The 17829-nt window shown below is 47.0% G+C and overlaps 1 protein-coding gene across 2 annotated transcripts in view; it reads right to left on the bottom strand.

Moving 5' to 3' along the window:
- Window positions 1–1235, bottom strand: part of Nlrp4 (NLR family pyrin domain containing 4) — a 25379-nt gene extending 24144 nt beyond the window's left edge. For both annotated transcript variants that reach the window (XM_027430866.2, XM_035449549.1), the window contains exon 1: window positions 962–1235. In XM_027430866.2, coding sequence (XP_027286667.1) covers window positions 962–1235 — 274 coding nt within the window. The remainder of the gene's footprint in view (window positions 1–961) is intronic.
- Window positions 1236–17829: the final 16594 nt, after the last annotated feature.

The following is a 17829-nucleotide window of genomic DNA, read 5'->3' as shown; positions in this document are numbered from 1 at the left end:
CACATGAAAAGTATGTGGACGGTGCGTGTGGGGAGGGGCACAGTAGCCGTGCATGTGGAGACCAGAGGCTGACACTGGGTGTCTTCTTGAGCTGCTCTCCACTTAAAAAAGAAAGATTTGCTGTTATTTGATGCATATGGGTGCTTTAGTCTGCATGCATGTATGTGGACCACATGTGTGCTGTGTCCTGGGGGCGGGGGCAGAAGAGGGCATTGGATTGCCTGACACGGGTTACATGATGGTTCTGAACCACCAGGTAGGTTCTTGAAATGGAGCTCAGGTCCTCTGAAAGAGTAGCAGGTGTTGTTAACCACTGAGAATCCCTCAGGCCCTCCCCATTTAATTTTTTATTTTTTGAGACAGGGTTTCTCTGTGGCTTTGGAGCCTATCCTGGCACTCGCTCTTGTAAACCAGGCTGGTCTCAAACTCACAGAGATCCACCTGCCTCTGCCTCCCGAGTGATGGGATTAAAGGCGTGCACCACCAACGCCCGGCTCCATTTCATTTTTTGAGCAAGTTTTTTTTTTTTCCAGCTGGCTTAGAACTTGCCATGCTGAAGGACCAGTTTGCTACAGTGCCTGGCTTTAGTGGTCTCTGGAGTCAGATTCTCACGTTTACACAGATGGAGCCGTCTTCCTGCACCCCAGGTGTTTACTGTTGCTTCCAGCCCAAATCCGGAGAGCTGCCACACACTCTAGAGTTAAGTCTCCAGTTTCGACACAAGGGTAAAATTATTGATGTCCTAGGTGCAAGTTTAACAACCTAGGTAGGTTAGGGCATGAAACCTTCATGCATTTGACTTCACAGATCAGAGCTAACTTATCTACAGGAACCTGGCTCCTTCTGCAAGTACAATAATGTCCCCCGACACCTGCTTGTCCTATGGAAGTTGGGCATGAAGAAGAGTTATCAAAACTATGACAGGAGCCTCATGGTAAAGACAAAGCCTGAACCAACTCACCAGCCATCTCTTCTGCTGCCCTCTCGCTGAGATCCTTCCTATTGATATTCTGGAAGATTCTGAAGGTCACATCCCAGGCTTTCTGCTCATAATGCTTCACCAGTAAGTTGGCAAGGTGTTCCCGGGATGCCTTCTTCACTTCGTTCCAGGGAATGTGCTGCAGCCCACTCTCTGCTATCTCCTGCCTGAGGACCTCCTTGAACTTCATGAACTCTTTCTTGTTTAGCTCTTTCAGGTACCACATAAGACCAAAATCAGAAAAGAAAGAGGCCATCCTGTCTTAAGGAAGAATAGAGGTGTCTTCAGAGAGACAGCCACCAGGAGGAAGAAACAGACGGGATCTGTGGGGAAATCAGGCAAACAGTGAGTTATTTTTATAAAATGGCACCACGGGGCTGGGGAGACAGTTGAGCTGGTGAAGTGTTTGCTGGGCAACTTTAAGGACCTGCGTTTGCACCCTCAGCACTGGTGTGAGAAGCAGGGTGTGGTGGCAGAGCTCTAAGTCTACCACTGGAAAAGCAGAGAGAGGAGGATCCCTGGGGTCTGATGGCCAGCTGGTAAACCCAAATTTGATGAGCTCCAGGTTTACTGAGAGACTGGGTTTCCAGTACCTACACAGGTGTGTTGGGCTGGGGCATGGAGCGCTCACAGCTGCCTGTAACTTTAGCTCCAGAGGATCCCACACCCTCTACGGACTCTGGAGACACGGCACGCATGTGGGCACATACATACACTCCAGCACATACATAAATCTTAAGAGAGTTACTGTCAACTCCAGCTCTGGCGATACCAGGTGCAATGCTAGTTAGTATAGGGGACAGTATTTATGAGGATGGTACATGATAGACACATGCGGGCATAACCCAGCTATAAATGTAAACCGAGTCCAGGGAGCTCAGTGGCATGGGCCTGGAATCCCAACTACTTCAGAGGCCCGAGGCAGGAGGATTTCAAAAGCACGGTTTGCTAGCCAACATAGTTAAGTCAAGGCAAGCAACTTAGTGAGACCATGCATAAAATAATAGTAGGACTGGAGAGATGGCTCAGGGGTTAGCAGCACTGGCTGCTCTTCCAGACAACATGGGTTCAATTCCCGGCACCCACACTGTGGCTTACAACGAGGGTGGGGTGCAGCTCTGGGGTTAAGAGTACCTATTGACATTAGTTCTAATAGCCAGAACCTGGAAGCGACCTAGATGCCCTTCAATTGAAGAATGGATAGAGAAAATGTGGTATATTTACACAATGGAACATTTACTCAGCGGAAAAGAAAACACAATAGAATCTTGAAATTAGCAGGCAAATGGATGGAACTAGAAGAAACCATTCTGAGTGAGGTAACCCAGTCACAAAAAAAGACAAACATGGTATGTACTCACTCATATATAGATTTTAGACATAGAGCAAAGGATTAGCAGCCTACAACCCCACCTCCAGAGAAGCTAGGAAACAAGGAGGACCCTAAGAGAGACATACATGGTCCCCTGGAGAAGGGGAAAGGGACAAGATGTCCTGAGAAAATTGGGAGCATGGGGGGAGTGGAGAGGGAGCTAGGAGAAAGAGGAGGGGAGAAGAGGAGGGGTGAGGAGGACATGAGGGAGCAGGAAGGTTGAGTTGGGGGAAGAATAGAGGAAAACAAGAAAGGAGATACCAAAATAGAGGGAGACATTATAGGTTTATAGAGAAATCAGGCACTGGGGAAATGTCTGCAGAGCTACAAAGATGACACCAACTAACGAGCCAAGAAATAGAGGAGAGGCTACCTTAAATGCCCTCCCCTGATAATGAGATTGATGACTGACTTATATGCCCTCCTATAGCCTTCATCCAGCAGCTGATAGAAGTAGAAGCAGACACCCACAGCTAAACACTGAACTAAACTGGAATCCAGTTGCAGAGAAGGAGGAGTGATGAGCAAAGGGGTCCAGACCAGGCTGGTGAAACCCACAGAAACAGCTGACCTGAACAAGGGGGAGCTCTTATTCCCCAGACTGATAGCTGGGAAACCAGCATGGGACTGATCTAGACCCCACTAAGGTGGGTGTCAGTGAGGAGACCTTGGAAATCTATGGGGCCCCTTGTAGTAGTCCAGTACTTATCCCTAGCATAGGAATAGACTTTGGGAGCCCATCCCACACGGAGGGATACTCCCTGAGCCTAGACCCACTGGATGGGCCTAGGCCTTATCCCAAAGGATATGACAGTCTCGGAAGACCCCCTATGGAAGGCCTCACCCTCTCTGGGGAGCAGAAAGGGTATGGGATAGGTAGGGTGTTAGTTGTGGGCCAGGGGAGGAGAGCAGGGAGAGGGAACTGGAATTGACAGGTAAAACAATCTTGTTTCTAATTCAAATAAAAAAAATTAAAAACAAAAAAACTTGCTGAAGATTCAGGGATCCACAGCCAAGCACTGGGCTGTGCACCTGGAGTCCTCCTGAAGAAAAGAGGGAGGGACTGTAGGAGCCAGTCAAGATCCTGATGGAGGAACCCACAGAGATATTGGCCTGAGCCCATGGGAGCTCATGGATTCTGGACCAACAGGGACCTGCCTGGGACAGCCCTAGGCTCTCTGCTGGTGTGTGACAGTGTATCGCTTGGTCTGTTTGTAAGGCTCCTAACAGTGAGATCAGGACCTGTCCCTGAGCCCTTAGCTGGGTTTGTGAACCCATTCCCCAAGCTGGATGACCTTGTCTAGCCTTTATGCAGGGGAAGGAGATCCGACCTGCCTCAGCTTGAGGTGAAAGCTTTGTTCAAGCCCATGGGAGGCCTGCCCCTTCCTGAACGGAGATGGAGGAGCAGATGGGGAGTAGGGTAGATGGAGGGGGGGAGGAGTCAGGAGGAGAGGAAGGGAGGGAAAACTGCAGTCCCTATGTAAAATAAAGAAAAACTGAATTAAAACAGAGAGTGCTTGCCAACCCTGTAACTCGAGTTCTACAGCACCTGGCACCTGGCACCTTCTCCTGCTCTCCATGGGCACCAGGCCTGTGTGCGATGCACAGACAAAACACTCATACACATAAAATAATAAAGAAGACAGCAGTTTTAAAATACATAAAAATAACAGTGTGGCAGAGTGTGCAGTCTGTGTGCCGTGTTCTAGGTTCAGGCATCAGTGCTTCAAAAACCAAATCGCAAAGCAAACCTAACCAAATGACAACAACAACAACGCTAACAAACCCAAACCAAAAAGCAAGGCCGGTGACCCCAAAGCTGTGCTCAGATGGGCAACACTAACTGTACTATATTTAGCTTGACATTTTATGAACAAATCGTATATTTTAAGTGAGATACAACAGGCCAACCAGAATCAGAAGAAAACAGAGAGAAAATGAGAGAGAGAGAGAGAGAGAGAGAGAGAGAGAGAGAGAGAGAGAGAGAGAGCTCAACTCAGTAGATTCTTTGAGAACCCCCAACAGATATAATTGAAAAAATAAGTCAGGCGGTGGTGGTGATCTCTGAGTTTGAGGCAGGCCAGAGCTACAAAGTGAGACCCTGTCTCCAAATAATAAATAATAAATGCATAAATAAATAAATAGGCAGGGCTGAAATAAACAAATGAAAAATGAACAAGAAGCATCAGCCAGCAACTGGAAATCTCACCACACACATGTCCTGTGGACATCAGAAGCAGAGGCTATAACAACCTTCAATCCAATCAAACAACGGTTTTGTTTCAACATACCGGTTCTTAGAGAACAACAGCCCTCACCTTCTGATTTTTTTTTCATTCAAAGGGTTTTTGGTTCCAGCTTTGGAGATCAGTCCCAGGGCCTTAAGCATACCAGGCAAGCGTTCTTAACACTAAGCTAAATCTACTTCCCCTGATGAAAAAGGTTGAAGGCTTTTAACAGGTGAAACAAATTCCTCCTGAAGACTTTGGATTCCGACATGTTCATCAGTAAGCTGGGTCAAAACAAATCCACATTGTGCCACCTAGAACTTATTTTACACCCACACCAATGCCCACAAACCCATACATAAAACATCCCCCCCACCCACACACGGTCTTTTGAGACAGGGTTTCAGCTGGCTTCAAATTCAGAGATTGGCCTGCCTCTGGCTCCCAAGAGCTGGGATTAAAGGCTTGTGCCAACACTGCCAGGAGAAACCCCCACCACCCTTTTACACTCAGTATTTTATCTGGTTTTGGGTGCTGGGATCGAGGGCATACACCACAATGTCAGGCTAAAATAAGGTGTTTAGGGTGGCCAATGTATGTTCTGCTGTTAGGTTCCTGACATTGATATACTGTGGTTCTGAAAAACAGCATTTTTATTTTCAGAACGTAAGCACTGAAGTATTTGTGGTAAATATTTGGGGCAAATTTGCGTGGGTCTCTGTAACAAAATGACGTAAACTAAGTGGTTTAAAACTACAGAAATTCGGTTAGACATGGGGGTTGATGGGTAGCACGCTTATTTGGTCCTGCTCTACTTCCATCAACACAGAAAGTCAGGTGTGGCGGTGCACACCTGTAATCCCAGAACGGGGGAGGCAGAAGCAGGGGGTTAGAAATTCCGGGTTATACCTTGCCTGTACTGTGATGTGGGGGCTAGCCCACAGTACTTGAGACCCTAGCTAAAAAAATAACAACTCCAACAACAACACAAACTGTAAGAACTGTATTACCTCCCTGTGTGAGGCCAGAGCTTCCAAGTGGGGGGTCGGTGGGTTCTCCCTCCCTCCCTCCCTCCCTTCCTCCCTCCCTCCCTCCCCCTCCCTCCCTCCCTCCCTCCCTCCTGCAGGGAACCCTGGCCTGCCTCTTCTGAGCTTCTCGTTTATTGAATAATCTTTGTTTTCTGTTTCCTTGCAGCTACCTAACTCCCGGATCTGCCATGATTATTACATTGCTTTCTCCCCATGGAGAGAGTGTCGTGGTTCTCCACATGATTACCCTTAGGACGACTAATTAAACCCACTAAATAAAAAGCAACCCTTTTTATTTTTTTGCCATCTTTTGGGGTCTTTGAAGTCAGATATATTTGTTTAGCCCAGGAGCTACAACTCCACACTCCAGCTCGCAGTAAAGAGCAGCTTTTATTGATATTCGAAGGCAGCCTTTGCCCATGTATTTGCATAGTAGTCAAAAAAGAAAAAAAGATAAACCCAAGTTTTTGAAGGATTAAGCTTCAAAAATGGAACAAAGATCTCTCTGCCCTACCAGAGAACTCATGTGAACCAGTCAGACACAACGACTCGGTTTGTCCACACCCGCCTGCTTCTCTATGGGTTCTCCTCATCCTGGTCCTCACATCCATGAATACAAATAATAAAAACCTCCACCCTCTTAAATTCTCAGGAATCCAACCTGCACTATGCCTACATGTGCCATTAATTTTCTCTTTACATTTTATTCTGATGATTCTGTGTATTTGGGCTATGATAGGAATTTTCACACATGATAAAATCATTATGATTTTATGAGGTGATGAATTGGAGTTGCATAGTGACTCCAAAATACCTCTCCCACCTGACCAGTATAGGACAAGAAGTCTTTAAAGCAAGAGAGGTATGGGGTTCCATTCCCTTAATCTTAGTTTTTGGGAGACTGATGCAGGCTAATCTGTGTTAGTTTCACACCACTGTGGTCCAAACACTGAGATTGTTTCAAAACAAACTAAAATATTCACTGTTGTTTCTTACGTGTTAGTTTAAGAAAAGTAGAAAATATTTTCTGCAAGCAGTTCTTAACGTTCGTTCTTCCTAGAATGGCTGGTTTTTATGACTTTCTCTTTGCAAAATTTTGTACGTTCAAATGCTTGCATGCGTGTATACACTCCCTAGGGCCTGGGAGAAGGCTGAGCATCTTCTGAGAGTAGAACTTCAGACCCCACGGGTGTTTGCTTGAAACTGAACTCGGGTACTGTCCAAGAGACGGAAGTCCTCTTAAACACCGAGCTCTCTCTACAGTCCACAGAGTAGTAATGATTTTAATTCATGTGTGGAAATTCCTATCATAGCCCAAATACACAGAATCATCAGAATAAAATGTTTCCTTTGCTTAGTAAATATTGGAAGTGACTGGATTCAGGCTACGTGGTGGCTCACTCAAAGGGATTACTTTAGTTCTAGGGACACTGCATGAACCGGTGTACTTAATATGCAAGCCCAACACACAATCACGTAATATATAGCTATATATCTACTGAATAAATGCTATGAAGCCCCCCGCCATGGAAGTATATTTCAGCTTTCTTCTTTAAAATAGGTTCGTGGGTCTCACCACACTCATAGCCCTCTACAGGGGTATGGATGTCAGAGGAAAACTTGTGGGAGGAGGTACTTAGTTTTTCCCCTACCTTCCAAGTCCCACAGGTCCCCATCCTTTGTGGCAAACTCATTTGTTAGAAGAGCCACAACCTGTGGCCTCTTGTCCCTATCTACTTTTTTAGTGACACAGGGTCTCACTAACTTTCACAGAAAGCTCTGATTTGCAGTCTGGCTGCCTCAGACATGAGTGTCTGGTATTCCAGACTCATAGGCCAAGCTCTGTTTTGTTTTGAGGGATATCACATTGATTCTATAGTGGCTGTAGAAGTGTGTGCTCCCACCACTCAGAAGTAAGTGTTCCTGTTTGGCCACATTTCACCCGCATAAGGTGTCTTTGTTTTATTGATCTTGGCCACTGTGATTAGGTAAGATGAAATCTCAAAGTAGTTCTAATTTGCACTGATCTTATTGTTAAATATAGTGATATATTTAATTCTTGAGATAGAGCTTCTGTGTGTAGCCTCGGCTGTCTTCTCAACACGTAGAACTGGCTGGACTTGAACTCAGAGATCTGGCTCCCTCTGCCTGTGAGTGCTGGCATTAAGGGTGTGAGCCACCACTGCGCAGCCTGTGGTGTTTTGTTTTGTTTTTGAAACAAGGTCTCTCTACAAAACACATGTAATAATATTTTTCTCAAATGGTTTCCTTTTTGTCGCACCTCTTTCCAGTGTCCCTGGAGCTGCTGTAGAAGCTGTGCTGGATTCTGGAGCTTGTGTTGAGTCCTGCATCTCGGACTGGAGCTGGGTTTTCAGATGATGCACAACCTGCTGACTGGCACGGGATTGTGTCTCCTACTGCTGGGACTCGGCCAGCGTGGCCAAACTTCTGGGCTTCATATAAGAGACACTCACTGGTCTCACCCATGGGGAGGATGGGATCTGGTTCTGGAAAAACTTGGGCTGAGTGGTGGAGGAGAACAGATACCCAACTGTCTCTGGTCTAGAGAGCTGTTTGAGTGGCTGAGTTGAGGAAAGCGCACAAGGGATGTCTCTCTCTCTCACACCTGGAGAAGATGGAGTCTGAGCTTGGGGAAATATTTGAAGAGTTGAGTCAGGAGGCTTGCTGAAAATGGATGGTTCTCTCACACACAGATTCTGAGTTGCCCAACCCAGCCGGAAGGACCTAGTCTTTGGGAATTCCAGATTCACCACATGACTGGTGGCCTCATTTCCCAGTTAGTTCTGGATCCTTCTGCCTCTGCCATCTCTTTCTGGCTGAGCTCCTCCTGAAGCATTTCTCCTCAAAGGCCTGACCAATGATGGAGACGTTGGATGAATTACCGGAAAGGCTAAGTTGGGGACTAACAGCTGATTCTGGGAGGGCTCGGGCACAGGGAATCTGCACTGGCAGATGTGACAAGAGGGACACAGCCTATAGGGGAGGCAGGTCTTTCATGGGATCCACAGCCAGGATTCCCTGGTCGTTCTTGAGCCTTTTGCGATTCACTGTAGCTTGCCTGTTCTTGAACCAGAACTGGGGAGACAAAGGAATGAGCAGGTCAGCAGAAGCCATGTGTCCCATTTATTTCCCAGTCTTATGGACCTGGATGAAAAGCCTGGACATTGGTCTCTACTCAGCACCTATAGAAAGATCTCTAAGGTTCATGGGCACAAGACGGATGAAGGCAGATTGAGACAACCTGAAAACCCGAGACTAGGGAAGTTTCTCTGAGAAGGCAGGGGTTTCAAGGAGAGCCCTGATGTTGAGGCCTCTAAGACACTTTGGAGAAGATATTTGAGCACTGGTCCCTGTAGTGGTGATCAAACACAGAGAGGGTTCTGAGAAGGTCTAACAACCTATGGATTTCCTGGTGAGTGGAGGCCTCAAGGACGTTTGTGTGTGACAGGTTGGGGCAGGGCTGCCTTGTTGCAGGGGGGGTGTTCCTAGAGGAGGAAGAGCCTTGGTAACACTCTGGAGATTGCATGTGTGTTTGGAGTTTGGAATTTACCACATTCCTAGCATGATGGGTAGAAGCTCCTGTGAAAATCCAGGAGCCTTTTGCAAGTTTACCATGTAGATGTAAACACTGAGAACCAGATGTGACTAGAGACTGCAGCATCCTGGCTAAGGGTGCCGATGAGTCCCCGCAGTACTGGCAAAGCTACTCTGTTTTTGTGCACTGTTCTCCAGCCAATGCATTGGCCTGAGCAGGGAGTTGTATATCAACTCTGTAGCTTGAGCATAGGAGCGGGGACTGTGGGTTTCTCTGATCTATTTTTGTCTTTAGTATTAGGTTTTCCAGTCCAAAAAGATCTCACAACGGTACCAAATTACCATATGACCCTGGATCTCCAGTTCCCTAAAGCTTCCCATTAGGGAGAAATCCTGTTTAGAGGTACTGTTGACTATGCCCTCTTGGGCATGGCCAGAGTTATGTAACAAGGGTTTAAGAAGGAGAGGGGCGCACACGCGGCTCTCTCTTGCCTGGCTGAGCTAACTAGGAAGCATTTTGTGGGTCTGTCCTGCTCCGGTGCAAACCTGGTCATTGGCTCCCTTGCGTGAGTACTTTCTCCCAATAAACTACTGTTTATCAACATATTCCTGACTCCACTTTGTAATCGTCAATAATCACCGGGTCTAAAAATGATTGGGGGCCCCAATGTACATCCAAGTAACAATTCCTCAAGCTCTTCAGTGAACCCAGACCTCCAAGGTTCCACAAGTACCTCAGGTCCACCATGTCCACAAGGTCTCCTGATTTCTCAAGTGCCTGGAAGGTCACAAGTTTCTCCCAATGGTTCAAGGGTGCTTTGGAAGGAATACATAGTCTTCACCCAGGAAAAAAGCTGGTCCTACAAGAAGATTTTGATAAATGCATGCATCCGAGCCCAGAGCAATGCATGGCACTGGCTCAAAGGTTTGACTTGAAGGAGTACCACATCAAGGTATCCTCTCTCTTGTCTCTCTTTCCTCTGCTTACATAGCCTGTCCCCCAGCAGCTACCTGCTGAATTCCCTGACTCCCACACTTGTTGTGCCCCTCCATTGTTGCCGCCACTTGGCCCAGGAACAGGCTGTAGAATGTAGAATGATGAAGGTGTATTGAACGTTGAATTATCACCCATCTTAGGCCACTAGTCAGAATCACAGTGCCATGCAGAAGGGTAGTGGTACCCCAAAGTGTTTTAGTCGCCTCAGCATCAAGGCTCACCTTAAAACCTCTGCCTTCTATTAGTAGCTTCCTTAGTCTTTGGGGTTGAAGACCCCCTCATCCTGCCCTCATCCTTCTTGTGTCCACGAACCTTAGAGAACTTTCTATAGGTGCTTGGCAGAGACCAAGGTCTAGGCTTTTGCTCCATCACCTTCAAATTTGGGACATCAATGGGACATCTGGTCTCCCCTGACATCCTCTTTCCTTTGTCTTTCCAGAACTGTTTCAAGAACGCACAAGGTAGAAAGAAACAGGAAAAGGCCAGAGAACGGCCAGGGAATCCTGGCTGTGGATCTCATGACCTGCCTCCCCCACAGCCTGTGTTCCTCTGTCATTTCTACCAGTGCAGATTCCCTGAGCCAGGTCCCTTCCAGAATCTGCTGTATTCCTCACCTTAGCCCCTCGAGTAACTCCTCAGGCGGGAATTCCAACTTCTCCATCATTGATCAGACTTCTGAGGAGAAATGCTACAAGGAAGAGCTCAGCTAGGGAGAGGTGGCAGAGTCGGATTCACACAGAACTACATGGGAAGTGAGGCCACCAGTCACATGGTAGGTTTGGATTTCCTCAAAATTGTGTCCCTCTTGCTGGCTCAGCAAGCTCAGATTCCATGTGTGAGAGACCTGTGGACGCCAGCACTCTTCCTGTACACAGCCCTTCGGACATTGTCCCAAACTCAGACTCCATCTTCTCCTCCACGTGGAAGGCCACATCTGCTGTGAGCTCTCCTCCTCTACTCAGTCCAAGTATTTCCCCAGAACCGGATTCCGTCTTCGCCATTGATCAGACCAATGAGTGTTTCTTTTTTTCTTTTTTTTTTTTGATTTTTTTAATTCTTTTTTTTCCATTCATTTATTTAGCTCATAAATAAAGTCATGCACAATTATGATACATAACACAGTATGTTCACAATGGCATGGCTAAATTAAACCAATTAACATGTTATATCACACATTTTTTGAGAACACTATTTAAAGTATACTATCTCACAACTTTTAAAGTATAGCATATTGTTATCAACCATATTTATCATGCTCTCAGTAGACCTCAAGACATCAATTGAAGAGGATATTAGAAAATGGAGAGATTTCCCATGCCTTTTGATAGGTAGGATCAACATAATAAAAATGGCAATCTTGCCAAAAGCAATCTACGGATTCAATGCAATCCCCATCAAAATCCCAGCACAATTCTTCACAGACCTTAAAAGAACAACACTAAACTTCATAAGCAAATCCATAATACCCATAATAGCAAAACAATAAAGAAACTTCTAGAAAAATCACCATCCCTGACTTCAAACTTGACTGTAGAGCTATAGTCTGGAAACAGCTTGTTATTGGCACAAAAAAGACAGTAGGATCAATGGAATTGAATCAAAGACCCTGAAATCAATCCACACACCTATGAATACCTGGTTTTTACCAAAATGGTAAAATGGAAAAAGGAAAGCATCTTCAACAAATGGTGCTGGCATAACTGGATGTCAAGATGCAGAAGATTGCAAATTGATCCATAGCTATCACCACACACAAAACTAAAGTCCATGTGGATCAAGGACCTCAACATACATCCAGTTACATTAAACCTGATAGAAGAAAAAGTGGGAAGTAGCCTGGAGTGCATTGACCCAGAAGACCACTTTCTAAATATAACACAAGTAGCACAGAGACTAAGAGCAACGATCAATAAACGGGACCTCCCCAAAATAAGAAGCTTCTGTAAGGCAAAGGACACTGTCAATATGATAAACCAACAGTCAACAAACTGATAAAGAACATCATTACCCCCAAATCTATCAGAGGATTGATCTCCAAAATATATGAAGAACTTAAGAAACTAGATGTCAAAATACGAAACAACCCAATTGAAAACTGGGGTACAGAGCTAAAGAGCTAAATCTCAAATGGCTGAAAGACATTTAAGGAATCGCTCAACATTCTAAATTGTCAAAATGACTCAGAGATACTATCTTACAACTGCCAGAATAGCTAAGATCAAAAATACTGAGACAGCTTATGTTGGAGAGGACGTGGAGTCAAGGGAACACGCCTCCACTGCTGGCGGGAGTGCAAACATGAAAATCAGTATGATGGTTTCTCAGAAAATTGGGAATCAATCTACCTCAAGACCCAGCAATACCACTCTTGGGCATTTACCCAAAGGATGCTCAATCATACCACAAGGACACGTGCTCAACCATGTTCATAGCAGCAGTATAATAATCAGGACATGGAAACAACCTAGATGCCCCTCAACTCAAGAATGGATAAAGGAAATGTGGTACATTTACACAGCGGAATAATACTCAGCTGTAAGAAACAATCCACACCTCCAGAGATGCTAGGAAACAAGGAGGACCCTAAGGGAGACACACATGGTTCCCTGGAGAAGGGGAAAGGGACAAGATCTCCTGAGCAAATTGGGAGCATGGGGTGGGTAGGAGAAAGTGAGTGGGAGAAGAGGAGGAGGAGGAGAATGAGGGAGCAGGAAGATTGAGTCAGGGGAAGAGTAGATGAGAGCAAAGAAAAGAGACACCACAACAGAGGGAGCCATTATAGGTTTAAAGCGAAATCTGGCACTAAGGGAATTGTACAGAGATCCACAAGGATGACCCCAACTAAGACTCTAGGCAATAGTGGAGAGGCTGCCTTCAATGCCCTTCCCCTATAATGAGATTGATGACTACCTTAAATGCCATCCTAGAGCCTTCATCCAGGAGCTGGTGGAAGCAGAGGCAGACACCCACAGCTAAACACTGAGCTGAACTCCTGGAGTCCAGTTGCAGAGAGGGAGGGGTGATGAGCAAAGGGGTCAAGACCAGGCTGGAGAAATCCACAGAAATAGCTGTCCTGAACAAGGGGGAGCTCATGGACCCCAGACTGATAGCTGGGAAACCAGCATTGGACTCACGTAGATCCCCTGAACGTGGACTTCAGTTAGGAGGCAAAGACCCACAGCCAACATTAGGTGGAGCTCCGGGAACCCCACAGAAGATGGGGCAAAGGATTGTAGGAGCCAAGAGGGTCACGACCACCAGGAGAAGACGGCCCACAGAATTCACTACGTAGGACTCATGAAGACTCACAGAGACCAAAGTGGAAGTCACGGAGCCTGCATGGCTCTGCTCTAGGTCCTCTGCATACACGCTGTCGTTGTCTAGCCTGGGGTTTTTGTGAGACCCCTAATAGTGGAAACTGGGGAGTCCCTGACCTGTTTGTCCTTTTTCTCCCATTGGGTCGCCACACCCAGCCTTGATATGGGGATTTCAAATTGGTATTTGCAATTTTTTTTAACTCACTTCACCTAAATGAAAGCAAAAATATATTCTAGTCTTTAATCATCGTTTTCCCAAAGGACATTCAAGATTTTCCTCTTTATCTTGGGACTCAATTGGTTTGTATATGAGACTATTGTGTTTATTTTTCCCTACTCAGCGGCAGGAAAAATTTACCCTTTTAGCACGAGTAAATAAAAGAGCCAGTGACAGACGCTGGGGTTCAAGCTTCAAGCTGAAGATCTGAAAAGCTAAGCAGCTGGCCACCGGCTTCTTCCCTCTACCTCAGGCTGAATGGGCTGTCCCTGTCTCCACGAGCTCTCCCAAACCTCAGACTGTAATCTCTCCTCAAATCCCGAGACGTCAATGCCCTCCTAGCCTCAACGCGGCTGGAGAATGAATGCCTGATACTGATTACTGAAGACCCTGCTCCTGCTCCTGGTATGAAAGACATGCGATCCAAGGTGCTAAGACCGTCTTTGTGTGAGCTGTCTCGCTTTAGAACTGGATCAATCTTGTGTAGATCTGAGAGATCCGTCTGCCTCTTAATCCTGAGTCCTAGGATTAAAGGTGTGTACCACCGCCTCCTAGCTTCTGGCTGCTGGGATTCAAGGTGCGAGCCTGGCTTCCATGACTTGTGGCTGACTTTGCTTTCTGAATCCCCAGGCAAGCTTTAATAAATCATAAATAATATATAACCATAGCTCCTAGTTTGATAACCAGTTGCCTAATTTCAGAAGGTTTTCAGAATGTATTTCTTTCATCAACTTTTCTATTTTCCTCCATATTGCTTTCTAAAATTTTTATTTTTATTTTGCGTGTGCGCACGTGTGTTTGAAGTTCACAATTTTGTACTGGGTCACATTCACAGCTGTCCCCCGGATGCATGCAACCTTCAGGACACAGGCTGGACCCACCTCCAGGGTCACAGCAACTCTTCACAGAGAACACTGACACACCTGCGCATTTCTGACCCAGACTGGATGCTTCAGAAGTCTTGCTCATTGCGGGCTCTCACAGGGACGTCCTGACTGAGAGATGGTCCAAACCCAACTGATGACGTCAGAGCTCTCGGGCATCGTGCAAGGCTTCTGGTGAGTGCAAAAGACAAGGAACTTCTCTGCACGAGTCACATAGCTAAGGATGCCTTGAACTCCATAAAGAAGCCATGTCGTCACCTGCCAAGGTTCCATGTTAATCTAAGTGATGATTTGTCATAAATGATTGTGGGGGGCCAGCAAGATGGCTCGTTGCGGCAAAGTTGCTTGCCGTCAAGCCTGATGACCTGAGTTCAATTCCCGGGACCAACACAGTGGAAAGAGAGCACAGACTCCTGCAAATTGCTCTCTGCTATACACTAAAGAAATACATAGTGTTTTTTAAAAATAATAAATATTTGTGGAATGTGTAGGCTCCTAGTGGGGGAGGAGGTGTAGAAGTACTAGGTAGATCGACAGTTCTCAACCCGTGGTTCTCGACCCCCTGGGGGGGTTCGGATGACCTCTCCAGAGGGGTTGCTTGTCAGATATTTTACATATCAGGTATCTAGTTTACTCTTCACAACAGCAGCAAAATTACAGTTAGGAAGCAGCAATGAAAATAATTTCATGGTTGGGGGGTCATCACAGCAAGAGGAACCGTATTAAAGGGCTGCAGCGTGAGGAAGGTTGAGAAGCACCGTCCTGGACCCTTCACTCAGGAGTCAGCGGGCTAGAATCACCTGGGCATCTCCAGAGAGGACCTGTTCCCACCTGCAGCAGCCTGTTGAAACCAGCCACGTGTTCTGGGTACCACTGGAGTCTCTCTCTCTCCCTCCCTCTCTCTCTCTCTCTCTCTCTCTCTCTCTCTCTCTCTCTCTCTCTCTGTAGCCAATTCTGTTGGGACAAAAAGAGAAAGGATCAGGAACAATATTACCACTATTTGAGAGAGTTTGAAAGACTATGTAAATCCTCCCAACCTATAGAAAAACTATTAAGATTCGAGGCAGCTTTGGGGGGCGGGTAGCTCTAGCAGTACTTACCCAGCAGTACTCTGAGAAGTACTTACTCAGTACTCGCCGGGGGATGTTTGAGCACTATGCTTGTGTTCTACACCCAGCATGATTTCTTTTTTAAAAAAAGATAAGACACCTTTGATCAATATAAAGTCAATATAAAAACCTGTCTGTCTTCCATATATATATCAGAGCTGCCTAGTGCATGTGTGAAACTCAGATAAAACGGAACCCTGTATATTTCTTCCGTATATACGCCTATAGAAACCTAATTTATACATCGGGCATTATGAATGATGGGCAGACAATAATAACATTAATAAAACAGAGCAACCCTAACTATGCACAGTGCAGTCATTTCAACACCAACCAGTTACTTACGGGATTTACCAGCTGTTTTTAACTGACTACATTTATTTATTCATCTATATGTCGTGCAAGAGTGACTGGATCAGGGGACAACTTGCGGGAGTTAGTTTTCTCCTTCCATGCTGTGGGTCTCGGGGAATTGAACCCGGGTCTTCAGGGCTTTTTATATCAGGTGCCATGCGCTGAGCGGTCTCTAGGATCTGCAGACCTCAGCTGATGTAGGGCAGCCTAGGCCAGGGCGAGGACGACCGCTGGTGGAGGCTGCACACACCTGCAGTCCCAGCACCCAGGAGGAGCCTGGGTTCGAGGCCAGCCTGGTGTGCACGGGGGAGCGGTGGCAGAGACAGACTGCCTGCCCTCCTCCACTCGCTGACGGCGACGGCACGCGTGTCAAACGCCAACAGCACGCAGGGGTGACGAGTGCATCCCCCTCATCTTCCCTCTGGGAGATGCTACCTGAAGCCCCGGGGATGCCGCACCGGGAGCTCATCCTGCATTCTCTACCCGGAGCCACCGCAACATCCGGGGCCCCGGGAATCCCAGGAACCCAGGGCTCAGAGCCACACCCAGCATCCCGCATCAATCACCCCCTTCTTCCTTTCTCCAAGATCGCCCCCCCCCCACCCCTGGACCAATGAGAGGCCGTGACACATCGGCCAATCACGCCGCGCCGTAGACATCTTCGCCGGGTTCCCGCTGCAAGACCGCAACGTGCGAGCCCGGGGGCGGTGAGTCAGCAGATCCCGTTGCAGCTTCGCTCGCTCGCACGCTCGCGCGCGTTTGCATTGATTTCCTTCTCTTGTTTGAGGTGCGTGAGTGCGTGCGTGCACACGCTGCGTTTTTTCCTAACCCTCAGGCCTTCGCCCTCCGGCACCGGTTGGCGTCCTGGGCCGGGGCAGAGTAGCCTGAGGCCCTTTGCAGTACTTAAATTTAACTTTTTTTGTTTGTTTTTCGAGACAGGGTTTCCCTGTGTAGCTTTGGAGCCTATCCTGGAGCTCGCTCTGTAGACCTCGAGGCTGGCCTCGAACTCACAGGGATCCCCCTGCCTCTGCCTCCCCGGTGCTGGGATTAAAGGCGTGCGCGCGCCACCAACGCCCGGCTTGCAATATTTAAATTTAATTTAATTTATTTATTTATTTTTTTTTTAGAAAAACCAAAACTCGCTACTACTACTAGACCGAATCCTGCAACACTTGCTCCGGCTGGATGCACGGACAATCCCGCCGACTTTAATCCGGCTTTTTTGGACGTCCGAGTAAGTAGAGGGACCCAGGGGAAGGGGGTTGGTTAGCTGGGCTGGGGACCTCGGAGGAGCCGGTGCTCGCGAGGACTCCAAGAGGTAACGACAAAAGTGAGGGAATGCGTAGGCATCGTGCTGCAGGCTCCTGAGAATTTAGAGGGCGGAGGTTTTAATTATTTGTATTCGTGGATGTGAGGTCGTGGACGAGGAGAACCCATAGAGAAGCAGGCGGGTGTGGACAAGACACAAGAGTCCTTGTGTCTGACTGGTTCACAGGAGTTCTCTCTTGGGCAGAGAGATCTTTGTTGTTTTTTGCAGAGCCTAATCCCTTCAAAGTTTACTCGGTTTCTTTTTTTTTTCTTTTTTGGGCTACTATGCAAATGCATGGGCCAAAGCTGCCTTTGCATATCAATAAAAGCTGCTCTTTACCGTGAGCTGGAGTGTGGCGTTGTAGCTCCTGCACTAAACAAATGTAGCTGACTTCAAAGACCTCAAAAGGTGTCGTTGTCCTATCTCCACGGGGAGAAAGCAAAGTGGTAATCATGGCACATACGGCAGGACAAAAGAGTT

This window comes from Cricetulus griseus, chromosome 9 (assembly GCF_003668045.3).
Source record: "Cricetulus griseus strain 17A/GY chromosome 9, alternate assembly CriGri-PICRH-1.0, whole genome shotgun sequence".
NCBI lineage: Eukaryota > Metazoa > Chordata > Mammalia > Rodentia > Cricetidae > Cricetulus > Cricetulus griseus.
The sequence above is the reverse complement of the archived record's forward strand: the minus strand, read 5'-3'. Positions and strand labels throughout refer to the sequence as shown.